Source organism: Chelonoidis abingdonii, chromosome 1 (genome assembly GCF_003597395.2).
Source record: "Chelonoidis abingdonii isolate Lonesome George chromosome 1, CheloAbing_2.0, whole genome shotgun sequence".
Taxonomy (NCBI): domain Eukaryota; kingdom Metazoa; phylum Chordata; order Testudines; family Testudinidae; genus Chelonoidis; species Chelonoidis abingdonii.
In genome coordinates, this window is record NC_133769.1 from 247,464,550 (window position 1) to 247,477,687 (window position 13,138).

At 38.9% G+C, this 13,138-nt stretch overlaps 1 protein-coding gene across 1 annotated transcript in view; it reads left to right on the plus strand.

Moving 5' to 3' along the window:
* Positions 1–13,138, plus strand: part of OCA2 (OCA2 melanosomal transmembrane protein) — a 313,569-nt gene that overhangs the window by 207,967 nt on the left and 92,464 nt on the right. Inside the window, exons 19-21 of the mRNA XM_032768621.1 lie at positions 1,773–1,832; positions 2,450–2,554; positions 12,200–12,293. Coding sequence (XP_032624512.1) covers positions 1,773–1,832; positions 2,450–2,554; positions 12,200–12,293 — 259 coding nt within the window. The remainder of the gene's footprint in view (positions 1–1,772; positions 1,833–2,449; positions 2,555–12,199; positions 12,294–13,138) is intronic.

The window sequence follows — 13,138 nt, forward strand, 5'->3', positions numbered from 1 at the left end:
TCCCTCTAGGGTGTACCTTTCAAGGGTCATCGTACATCTCCCCAGGGTACACTGCAAGTGGTAGTCCCAGCAATTCCTCAGCATCCAGAGTGTCTGGACATATGGGTAGCTTGAGGCCCTCCTTGGGACATCAGAAGTCTTCTGCAGGCTCCTGCATCCACAGTGGGGAGAACATGTCTGTCTCCTTTGTCAGCTACCTCCTAACTGAGCTACAGGGTCCACCTTTTATATTTTCTGTTCACGTCCTAAATCTAGCAAAAAGGGCCAATGGGAAGGTTAGAATTTATTAAAATTGGGAGGGGGAGAACCCCTTCCCCTTTGTCTGACTGTGTTGTTCTCTGGAGAGAGGGGGACAGAGCTGTGATGCTATAAAAACGTTTGGGCCAGGTATGAAAAAATCATACCTAGAAACTACTCATTTAAAACCACAGATATGTAAGTAGATCAGGAAATGTCTAGGAAGGCACAATTAGATTTATCTCTGTTTACTTCTTTATGGCTTATGGACTCCTCTGGTCTAACCCCAGGTGTTTTTGTTTTGCTCGTAACTTTTAAGCTGGAGCTCAAGAGAGCTATCTTGATGTAATTGTTTTTTTTTTAAATCTAGCAAAAAGGCTAAGTTCCAAATATATTTTCTTTCTTTTTTTTTTTTTTAAATAAAATTTACCTTTTTCTAAGAACAGGATTGAATTTTTGTGTCCTAAGAGGTTTGTGCATATGTTGTTTAATTAGCTGATGGCAGCAGCTGATTTCCTTTGTTTTCTTTCTTAGCTCTTCCCCATGGAGGGGAGGGGGGTGAAAGGGCTTGAGGGTACCCCACAGGAGGGAATTCCCAAGTGCGCCTTCCTGGGTTCTCAAAGCAGTTTTTGCACATGGGTGGTGGCAGCATCTACCCATCCAAGGTCAGAAAAAAGCTGTAACCTTGGGAGTTTAATACAAGCCTGGAGTGGCCGGTGTTAATTTTTAGAATCCTTGCAGGCCCCCACCTTCTGCACTCGAAGTGCTAGAGTGGGAAATCAGCCTTGACAGCATCAATACCTGGATGTGGTTTCATCCCTTGAAACTGTTAGCAGCCAGTGGAAATTAGAGCAACCCTATATACAACAGTCCTTGGACTGGAAAAATGCAAAGATGAACTTCATATAACTTTGCATCTCCATATGCTACCTCCCTGACTTGCACTATGGGTTTCTTGGCAGTAGCTGAGAATGTGATTGATTTTTGGGTTCTGACTCCAGCTATTTTACAGAAATTCTTTCTTTTTCATTTTTCTTTTTCTTTTTTTTTCTTTCTTTTCCCTCTTTCCTTTCTTTGCTGGAAATAAGCCACAAACTTCAGCCCCTGACCTGAACTGTCCAAAGTTTGAAATATTTGCTCTGGTTCTTGGTTCATATCTATCCAGGGTTTCTTTAGGTTTAAAATAATTTGCACTCAAGTATTCAAACAAAATGCATCCGCTCCAGAAGAAGGGAAACTTTAAACCTCAGAGTGGTGCTGTTAATGGAGATGAGATGTCTGTGCCGTACATTCCCTTTAGAGAATCTGGCTGACATTTCAAATGCAACAACATTCCACAAATAATGTGACTCTGTTGACATTTCTACTGTTCTCAGTAGCTTGCCCAGCTGTAATGTGTACCTTACAAAGGGTGAACATTGACACATTGTTGAGAGAAAATACCTATTGGCTTTGTTTTAATTAACTTTAAAATATTTGTTTCAACTGCATATTTGCTCACATACTATTGGTTGAACTAAATTTCTCTCTTTTAGGCTTTGGCTCATCTTCATTTAATAGATTATATAGGAGAACAGACAGCTTTGTTAATAAAGGTACATTTCAATGTTTACAGTTATTTCATTCCCAAGATGGAGAAATATTTGTATTGCTTTAATAAATATACTGACTAACCATTGCAGATTGAAGGACATGTGAAGGGTTGTATTCCTGCATCAGATGTGCAATGGGTGCATTTTCCCTTCAGTGTGAATGGTCTTCAATATACATCATGTATCCCTCTCCAAAGCCAGAATATATGATCTTATCTAAAGAGTATGTCTTTTCTGTAGTTTTAATTCACTAATAAAAAAGGTGGGGGAGATAATGTACAGAGGAAAAAAAGCTATATAATTATAGCTGCACAGGACATTTCTTGTATGAAACATAAACATGATTGTTAGAAATGTCACTTGCTGTATGCCACCTTTCCCACGTTTCTGTTGACTCAGTAGAATTATTGTGTGCATAAATCCTTCAGTTATTTCTTTAAAAAATATTTTATATTCATATCACCTTTTTAAAAATGAATGTGTTGATGATTTAGTGAAGAATCTGTACAATTATGCCATTAGTAGCACGCAGAAATATCGAGTTATTGCTAGAGCTGAAAAAAATTGTCAGTTAGCTCTCAGTTTAAATGGAGTTGTAACTTCATTTTTTTTAATACCAGGTAGTTCCCGAGGATCAGCGTCTAGCAATTGCTATCATTTTAGTACTCTGGGTCTCTGCTCTGGCATCCTCCCTAATTGACAACATTCCATTCACAGCTACAATGGTATGTCTCTCTTCAGCAGTTGCATTTCTTCTTTCCATTATGTGCAGTGAGTCCAACTATTTGAAAACAAGTTTGCTTTGCGAGACCTTAACTGTGTTACAATTGTCCCCACCTCTTAGAGGCAGTGAATATTATTACTGGGCTTATTCATCCCATTTAGGCATCTCAGGGGCAATTTGCACATGCAAATATCAGATTTGCAAATGCCATGATGATGATTAAATATGAAATTAAGTGCACCATTGTACTTGCATTTTTGCATTGGTCCTGGGCTTCTGGCCTTTTAAGCATCTGGCACTCAAATCTTATTATTTTTGCATTAAATCCATAGTGTCACTTCATAGTAATTCATAATGACAATGAATAGTCATTGGGTCAAGGAAAGAGTGAGAACTACTCTATAAAAATCGGTGCTTAGGGCACTAACCTAGAATTTGGGAGACCCAAGATCAAGTCCCTGCTCCAATGCCTATTTACTTATTTATATAAAAAGGGAACAGCTTCAACAGGAGAGAATCAGAGAGGCCCAACCCACTGGAGGAGGCAGTCTGCATTTGAAACCTTTAGCCCTGTGGTAAGGGCATTCTCCTGCAATGTGGGAAACTGAAGTTCATATCCCTTCTCTGTACTAGGCAGAGAGGGGAATTGAAGTTGGGTCTCCCACATGCCAGTTGAGTGCTCTAACCATTGGGGTTAATCTAGTTTGAGCTAAATAGGAACAAAGAACTGGAGCCACACAAGAACAAAACAAAAAATGGATTAAGAGAATCTAGGGAATCTCTCCATTGCTTAACAAATATGATTAATTCTAAATACAAAGGTCAGTGGTCGAGCTGAAAACAAGAGGAGGAGGCTGGAATTTGGCTGACAGATTGTAATCCTAAAACTCTTTTGTTCACTTCAAGCATTTAATATTGAAGATCCAGATTTCTACCCCAAATCAACATTTAAAAGGAGATGATGTCAGAGTTCATTTAATCAAAATGGTGGAAAATTGTGGAAGTAAAATCAGACAGTTGAATTCAGCATTTTGTCAATGTTTTAGAAACATACACTTCTGTCCATCCAGCTCAGCAATAAAGTGTGTTTTCAACACACTTCAATAAGTTTGGTCTAAACTTTGTAATAGTTGTGTTGTAAGAAAAAGAGCAACAACAAGAAAACCCCACAATAAGTTGGTTCAATGGTTTTCAAACTGGAGTACATTAGCTCTCAACAAGGGGGTATATAAGACAAATCCTGTAATGGCATATTTTATTTAGTGAAATTTAGCAATCTAATCATAGGTATATTATGACCCTATCTCAGATGGCAGTACACAGTAGACTATATTATTTGGAAAGGGTTATGTGGCCTAAAACAATTGAAAACCACTGTATCTGTATCCATATGTATCTAAGGGCAGATACAAAAGAGTAGGGCCTACTCATTCAGAGAGTGGATACTCAGTTATTGTATCTCTTGTGTTTTATGTACAGAACTGTAAGCTTTTCATGCTGGATAATATGTCTGGCTGTTTATGCTTGCAGAATGTGTGTGGTAAATCACATAGTATTGTTTTTGTTTCATTCCACAAAAATATTCTTGATTTTTCAATGCCCCCGTTTTCTTTAACGTGTGCGTGCTGGATATACCAACAACCATCTAGCTTAAATGCTTTATTTTTTCATTGTAAATGCCTGCTGTCTTAGCACTGTTAATTCAATAGCCAGGGAGTTTTCCCCTAAAAATATTAGGTGATATAATGGTAATAAAAATCATGTTCCTTATTTTAATTGATTTGTTTTATAAGCTGCATATGTTGAGCCATCTGTTTATATATATTTTTCTTTTATTAACAGGGACTAAAAATGTAGCCATAATAAATCCTAGTTTTAGTTGATTTTTACACTATTTTCTCAATATACAGTAATAAATAATTTCTATTAACCTCCCTGCTGGCAAGGTGACTGAAACTTGACAATTCATTGTTAGAAACCAGATTGACTTTGACCTGCCACTTTTTATCTCGAAAATTGACAGAAGCTCTTCCTTTTCAGTGCTGTATCTTTCACAGGTAACTAATGTCCTCAATGTCACTTTTATTTTTGGGTCTCCCTTTGTCTTCTACTTTACCAGAGTGTTCTGTACAATCTTCAGTAGTACGGTCCATTGGTAAAAGTGTAAGACTGGACCCTAGCAATCTACAAAGACAGACTGTCCTTAATGAGACATCAACAGTTTTGAGAACTACAGATACATTTTCCCATGAAAACACATTCTAAACAGTGTGTGCAGTTTTAATTCCAAACAAACACTTTTCTAGTGTGTAATTCTTGGAAAAATATGTACCAAGAATTAACATGATATAAAATTAAGGTTTTAAAAAACCCTTGAATAAAGAAGATACCATTATCAAGTATGTGCCAGCCAGCTTGTGTGTAGCCTTATGCAAGTGCACAGGAGAGATATAACATGGTACCTTCCACCCTCCCTTCTGTCCCTATGCTGGCATTGGCAGGGCTGGCTTTAGGAAGTGCAGCGCCCAATTCGAACAGTTTCGACGTGGCCCCAGCAAGGATGACTAAAAAAAAACCAAACCAAAACAACAACAAAAAACACCTGTAGAAAAACACGTGGGGCTTGTATTCACCGGGCGGTGCTCTGAGTCTTTGGCAGCACTTCGGTGGTGGGTCCTTCACTCGCTCCAGGTCTTTGGCGGCACCGAAGGACCCACCACCGAAGTGCTGCCGAAGACCCAGAGCAAGCAAAGGACCCCCCACCGAAGTGCCGCTGGAGATCCGAAGCGCTACTAGATGAGTAAAAATTAAAAAGGCGCCTCTAGTCAGGGAAGGGATTCTCACTGGGTGCGGGGCCCTCTTAGGCGCGGGGCCCGATTCGGGGGCATTGGTGGAATTGGCCTAAAGCCGGCCCTGGGCATTGGGCACAGACCTGTGGGGTAGCTGAAGCCACTCTTCCTGGATAGTGCTGGAAGTGTTTCTAGCTTCAGGAGTGGGAACAGAGAGAGGGACTCTATCACTACCTATCAGAACTGGGCCAGTGGACAGAGGAATGCCCATCACTTCCTTTCAAATGGTGATTGAACTGCTGTTGCTGCAGCAGCATGAGCTACCTTGAGTAGAAAATGGATTTCTGAGTGAGCTGCAGCACAATTCTTCCTCACTCCCTCCCCCCTAATATTCTCCATGACTTAACAGCCATAATGTAATGCATTATCTATATTTGTGCTTCAAGGAGGGCTTTCCACATCACATCCTAGCTTTTCCTTCTGCTTGATCTTGCAGTGTGGTCAACATCCTACGTGTGTGACTGGTTTTTTTTCATAAAAATGAATTATGTACCAATCATCATTATGTTTTTCACTGTGAGATCAAATTGAAGATTGTCTGTTAAGGACAGATCAAGCTCCTGCTTAAAAAAAGATCTTTGGTAATGAGGAAACTTGATAAGAAAATTGTATGAAAAAATGTTACCAATTTTTTAAAATATGCTCTGTTTTGAGTATGCCCACTTTGTGATATTTTTGTTTACAAATGATGTAAAACGAAGGATGATCAAGGAAATGGAGGGCCTATTTCGCTGAAGGAGACTAAGAGAGGTTGGTTTGTTCAGCCTAGCAAAACAAAGGCTGAGTGGGGGCACAATTGCTTTCTATGAATACATCAGGGGGTATGAAAAGCTATTTAAGTTAAAGGACAAAGCTGGCACAAGAACAAATGGGAATGAACTGGCCATGAACAAATTCAGGGTAGAAATTAGGTGGTTTCTAACCATCAGTGGAGTGTGGTTCTGGAACAACCTCCTAATGAGAATAGTGGAGATGAATAACCTAACTAGTTGTAAAAATGGAGCTTTGATAAGTTTATGAATGCGATTGTATGATGGAGTTGCCTGCAACAGCATGGACTGGACTCAATGACCTGGGAGATCCCTTTCAATCCTATGTTTGAGTCACATACCAAAATCAATTTTCGTATAATTTGCTGGCAGCCCTCCATTCCAGTTCAACAAGGGGGTTTGAAGCAACCCACAAAACCTGTTGAGTCAGGTTCTTTTCTAAGTATTTTCAGATATTCCAAGACCAGAAGGGATTATTGTGATCATTTAGTCAGACTTCTGTCAAACACAGGCCATACAACTTCCCTCCCCAAATAATTCCTAGAATATATCTTTTAGAAAAACATCCCATCTTGAATTAAAAAGTTGTCAGTGCTGGAGACCACCACAACTCATGGTAAATTGTTCCAATGGTGAATTACTCTCACCATTAAAAATCTATGCCTTATTTCTAGTCTGAATGTCTGAATTTGTCCAGCTTCAACTTTCAGCCAGGGGTTATACCATTCTCTGCTAGATTGAAGAGCCCATTATCAAATATTTGTTTCACATGTAGGGACTTACAGACTGTAATCAAGACACTCCTTAACCTTGCCTTTGTTATGCTAAATAGATTGAGTACTTTGAGTCTGTCATTATAAGGCATGTTTTCTAATCTTTTATTCATTCTTGTGGCTCTTCCCTCAACCCTCTCTAATTTATCGACATCCTTCTTGAATTGTGGAACTGGACCACTGTGTTCCAGTTATGGTTGCACTAGTGCCAAATATGGAGGTAAAATGACCTTTCTACTTCTACTTGAGATTCCACTGTTTATGCATCACAGGATACGTTAGCTCTTTTGACCACAGCATCACACTGGGAGCTCATGTTCAGCTGATTATCCACTATGTCCCCCAAATCTTCTTCAGAGTCACTGCTTTACAGTCTTCCTTTAGTTTTGGGGACATCATCCCAGGCTTCTTTTGTGGCACAGAGCTGAGAGGAATATGAAGACATACTGCATCTTGTAGAATCATTCAGACTTCTGGGATCTGAATTTATTTCCTGAGGCAGATTCCCACTTGTTGGTATTTCCTATAGGGTTTTTTTTTTGTTTATTTACACCAATGTAACAACCCCAATGTGTGTTTCATACATTTATAAAATTGACTCCACATAAATGAATACCAATATAATCGTATGTGTTATAAAAGCAGTGAAGAAAATGTTTATCTTTAGATTTTTATATTTGCTTTATTTTTGTTTGTGACACATCCCATTCACTAACCATAGCATATAATACAGTATAAATAAATACACTCTTAAATGACACTATTTTAATTAAAGATGTCATTTGTATAAAATGGTTAGATGCCTGGATTGTTCTGTGCACATCAGTTTTGTAGAATCAAAGTTAGTGAGGGGATTGCCTTAATATAACATGTGTTTGAGGGCACTCTTCTTACTTTCAGGTGAAATAATTATTTTCCACAGACATGCCGTCTGTCTCAGTATCTGCAGGCAGACACTTAGCCCTGCAGTGAAAGGGCAAAGAGAAGTTGGCTTTGCTCTGCTGAACCCCATTCTTCACTGTCCCTAAATCCGTCTAACAGCACATTAAACTTTCCAGAAAAGCTAGCAAGCTCTCTAGAAATTAGTGGAGAGATTTCTCTTCAATAAAAACAAGGAAAAGAGTGTAAGAAAGAAACATTAATCTCCTGATATAAAGTTGTTGCTCTCATATAACTACTGTTTGTTCTGTTTATAGTCCCTCTAGAGGGTAGGAGAAAGGAGCATAAACTTTGGCATATGGTTGACACAAAAATAGAGATTGGCTTTGGCCTCTATTGAAGGGCACTATGTTTTAGCTAAAAAATTTCAAAACATTATTCCGTTCCAAAGAACATGAAATAAATATGGGAAAGGTAGCAGTACTGGGTTTGTTTTAGCCAAATGCATCCTGCTTTGTAATAACCAAATCGATTTGCTGCAGACCCTTGTAAATATATACAGCTTGGTTCAAAGGCAGTTTTATAAGTAATCCTCATCTGAAAAAAGCATATACTGAAGCCTTCCTTCCACACATTTCCTTCCAACCATTTAATATTTTATGTTTCTCTTTGCAGCACTGAGTTAATTGCATCTGTAAACGAGACTGAGGTTTTAAGCATTCAGAGTGAGTTCAAAAGTGATGCATAGAACATATAATTGTATAGATTAACATGACAAAGGACATTAAATGTTATTTAATGGGAGAAATGGAGAAGCACTGCTTTTAAACTTAAGTTCATACACTGACTTCTCCTGTGTAAAATATCATTGTTAAAAGAGGAGACATCCAATGATCAAAGGCCTGATCCAAAAGCCAATGAAGAAAATGGAAAGATTCTCATTGACTTCAGTGGTCTTGGGATCAGGTCCTATGTGACAGAGTGCTGGGCAACAACAGTTGAGCCAGTACTCTGGTCACTGCAGCTTTAATAATGACTCCAGAGCAGACCCAATTATCAGAGCTGTGCCTAATGGGTGTGCTGAGGAGAACTAAGAGGCTACTCAGACCATTAGGCAGATGATGTAAAAGGAAGGAAGAGGAAGGGAGGGAGGTAGCAGAAAGACAGAGGGAGATTACTTTTCCCTCCTTGTCTCAGGAGCTGAGGGCTTCCTAGGCCTATAGATGTAAGACCATATAGTGTATGAGGGTGGTGGAAAACAATATTGTAAATAAACTGCATGGAGTGTTTTACCAGAAAAAGGTCTCTGAGTTGTTTGTGGATTTGAGAAGAGGCCTGAGAGAGAGGGGCTCTGCAACACTCTGCAAGAGTTACTGCTGAAGTGCAAGATGTTTGATTCCTACATACACTACTCAGAGTCATTAGAATGAGGAAACGCTTAGATGGAACTGAAACAATGTGGTTGTGTTCTATCCAACATTGATTTGGGGGCATTAAGAATTAGTCTTTTTATGAGACTCTGTACTCTGTGTGTCAGCTGGGGTAGTTCACAAAACTTGGGGCATTCCTTGGCTCAGTGAAATATTTTGAACTGGAATTCTGGAACTTTGACTATTTTTCTTTCAACTCAAATCCAGTTCTTGAAAGTTCAAGTTCCAGATGCACCATTGCTTGTGGAGAGTTGCTGTTATTATCAAAGGACACGTGTACACTACATTAAAATCCTAAACCCAGGAGAAATACTTTTCAAATATGTGGAAGAAGGTTAGAGTACATCAGACCCAAAATTTGACTTGTATTGTTTGGTGATGATTATATGTTGGATTCCAAGTGTCAGGGAAAATCTGCTGTCAGGGAAAGTTTTGGGGCTTTGATCAAGCTAGTAGGCCCAAAGTATTAGCTGAGCTTGCTTCTTTGTATAAAAGGCATAGAAAGACAGTGATTTGGAAAAAATCCCAAGATAGAGGAACAATGACTTTGTGTGCATAAGGGACATAAGTAGGTGAAATGGAAAGTCGACAGACATGCTGATTTGCAATAACTAAGCTTGTGAAACGAAACCACAATGAAGGCATTAGAAAAGTCAAACCACAAACGAGACTAGGACTAACAACAACAGGAAAGGCCGAATATGGAAAACTGATTGTTCAGCTTGCTTTTGACCTGCATTATATTTTGCAGTATATTCTAAATAAGGTAATTAATGTACAATGTGTGTGTAATTTGTCTGTGGTTTTAACTTTTATAAGCTGACTAGAAATTTACGGAAGGCAGAGCAGCTTGCCACCTTGCATGGGGTCATGCTGACTCTCCTTGCATACATGCTCGCATAAAATAAAGGAGCCTCAGGCTCTCTGATCCAAAACCAACCATGTGGTCAATTTTCCACAACACAAGTTCCTTTGAAAGAAAAAAATATATAAGTGATACAGCACTCCATCACGGAGACAAACATATCTATAGATAATGCATGGCTTTGCAATATTTTTCTTCTCTTGCTGCAAAAGCAGCCATCTGAGGGAATTAAAGGTAAACAATCCAATCCTGCTGTCTCTATTGTTCTCAGAAGGATGACACTATTGATGTTTTTGACAAACAGACTAAGTAGACTTTTAATAAGAAGAATAAGTCACAGCATGTCTAACTGAAAGAAAAATCAATTTGTCAAATAAGTAGATAACAATAAAACTGGTGGGGTAAAAATATGTTAGAGTTTCTAACAAGGTATTAAATATAGTTTATACAAGATTTTAAAATGTGGATGCCCCCTTTTCATTTAAGAAAATTACAAGATTTTTGTTCTTACTTTAAATCATTGTAATGTATGTTTGTCTCTAGAAAAGATATAAAGAATCATATACTTTCCTGGTGTGACTTGTTTCTAGTAGATTTCAGTGGCCTCAACCAGCAGTGGCAACAGGTCATTAGGACCAAATGGGGCTAAAGCGCATCAATAATGCCTCAACTGGCACACTATAAATATAGAACTGGATTCTCTAGTGGGAGTGTCATAAAGAGTCTGTGATCTGGCCATGTATGCCTAGCAGAGAACTGTTTTCTGGGTGTTATTGTGCTGGATCTGCATCTGTTCCTCTGCCTCCCCTCCACAGGGGACACTTAAGGGGTCCTTAAGGAGTCAGCTGTACTCTGCATCTCAGATCATGGCCAGGAAATGTCTGAGCTGCTAGGCCCTAATTCAGTCAAGCATTGCTGGGGTCTTATGTCTGAATTGTGGCATAGGCTCAGTTGGTGAAGAAGGCTCTAGCAGGGAAGATCTTCCTACTGGGAGTCCCCGAAAGGCAAGAAGAGAATTCTATGCTTGTAAACAGACCAATGTTATAGCTTAGCTCTTGGTAGCATTTTCAATTGTTTAATTAAATAGATTTTGTTGATGCTCAGTTCATGGTTAGTGTTACAAGTAATATATATGCGTGTGTATCATAAACCTCTTCCCAAATCTGGACCTTAGCGTCCAAAAATCTGGGTGCCTAGCATGAACCCCTGTAAGCTAAATTTACCAGCTTAGATCTGATCTCGCTGCCACCATCCAAAATTTCCAGAGTTTTGGCCCCCTCTGGTCTCCCCATTACCTTCCCTGGAGGGACCCCAAGACTCAGAAACCCTGAGCCTACAACAAAGGGAAATAACCCACTTCCCTTCCCTCTCTCTCTCCCACCCAGACTTTCCTCTCTGGGCTAACCTGGGAGTATTGATGCAATCTCTTTACATCACAATACCAAGAAGCATATCTCCTCTATTCCACAAAGAGACAAACCCCAAATACAAGGAAACAGAAGAGATTCTATCTCTCCTCCCCCTTAGCTTCTTCCCGCCCTGGGACACTAGGAGAGTTAAACACAGAGCGTAGTGTTTCCCCTCCCCCCTGTCTTTCCTTTCTCCTTAACCAGAGAAAAACTCAAACAGGTTTTAAAAAGAAAGCTTTATATAAAAAAGAAAGAAAAAAGACATAAACATATTCTCTGTAACAAGATGACAATACAGGGCTATTGCTTATAAGAAAAATATGAATAAACAGTCTGATTCACAAAGATATCCAATTTGAAACATTCCAGCAAGTTACACACATGTAAATACACCCAAAACAACATAAAAGCCTATATTGTTTTTCTACCTGTACTTACAATTTGGAAACAGAAGATTAGAAGATAGAAAGAACCTTCTCATAGCTGAGAGACAGACAAAAGACTCAGACCCCAAAAATTCCCTCCCTGACTTTGAAAAATCCAGTTTCCTGATTGGTCCTCTGGTCAGGTGTTTGGTTCCCTTTGTTAACCCTTTACAGGTAAAAGAAACATTAACCCTTAGCTATCTATTTATGACAGTGTGTTTTTGTTTATATTTTTTTCAATAACAGATTCCTGTGCTTCTCAACCTGAGTCAAGATCCTGATGTTAACCTGCCTGTGAAACCACTAATCTTTTCATTGGCCATGGGTGCGTGTCTTGGAGGTAAAGGACTGTAATAATTTCAAAATTACTGTATGTATAAACATTCCATAGAATAGCTCAAGTGCAATAAGGCTCCATAATTTTATTATAGAAAGCACACTCAGTTCATATTGACTTAGGAGGGCATTGGATCAGGCCCTTAATGAGTGTCTGCTGCGTACGCTATAATAGAGTTTTTCTGATTTGTTTGCAATCTGTATTTGAAGGCCAGATATGCATAACATAGTCTAAACGCACAGAGAAACAGTCCAGATGGTATTAAGGGGTTCAGATCCTTTGTGAGGAAAAAGAAAAGGACAAATTTAGCTTTCAGATTCATAGACGCCATAGTGGCTTATTTAAAAGGAGATGCAGTTACTGATCCAAAGGCCATTGAAGACATTGGGAGATTTTTCCATAGACGTCAGTGGGCTTTGGCTCAAGCCCAGAAGACTACATACAGATCTATTCACTACCTTATTTAGCACTCCTTCCTCAGACAAAATACTCATTGAAGTCAACCTGAATTGAAGTCAGTGGGAGTTGTGCCTTAGTAAGGAGAGCTGAATAGAACCTGGTGGTATTTAGCTAAAAATAAAATATTATCTTGGTGCTAACTTGGGTTCCTTGTGTTGCTGCTGTAATTAATATTCCTCAACATAAAACAATATGATAAATTAGATGGATTTATTTCTCTGCCAAACTTTATTATTAAAGAAGTCCCACAAGGATCTGTTGCAGGCCCAGTCGGCATTCTAATTTATAATAGCTGTACAGGATAGCCATCTGGTAGCACTTTAATTCACCTTTATGCTGGTTATTCTTTTTTATATTCTACAAATATTTCACTGTCATTGGTTATGAAT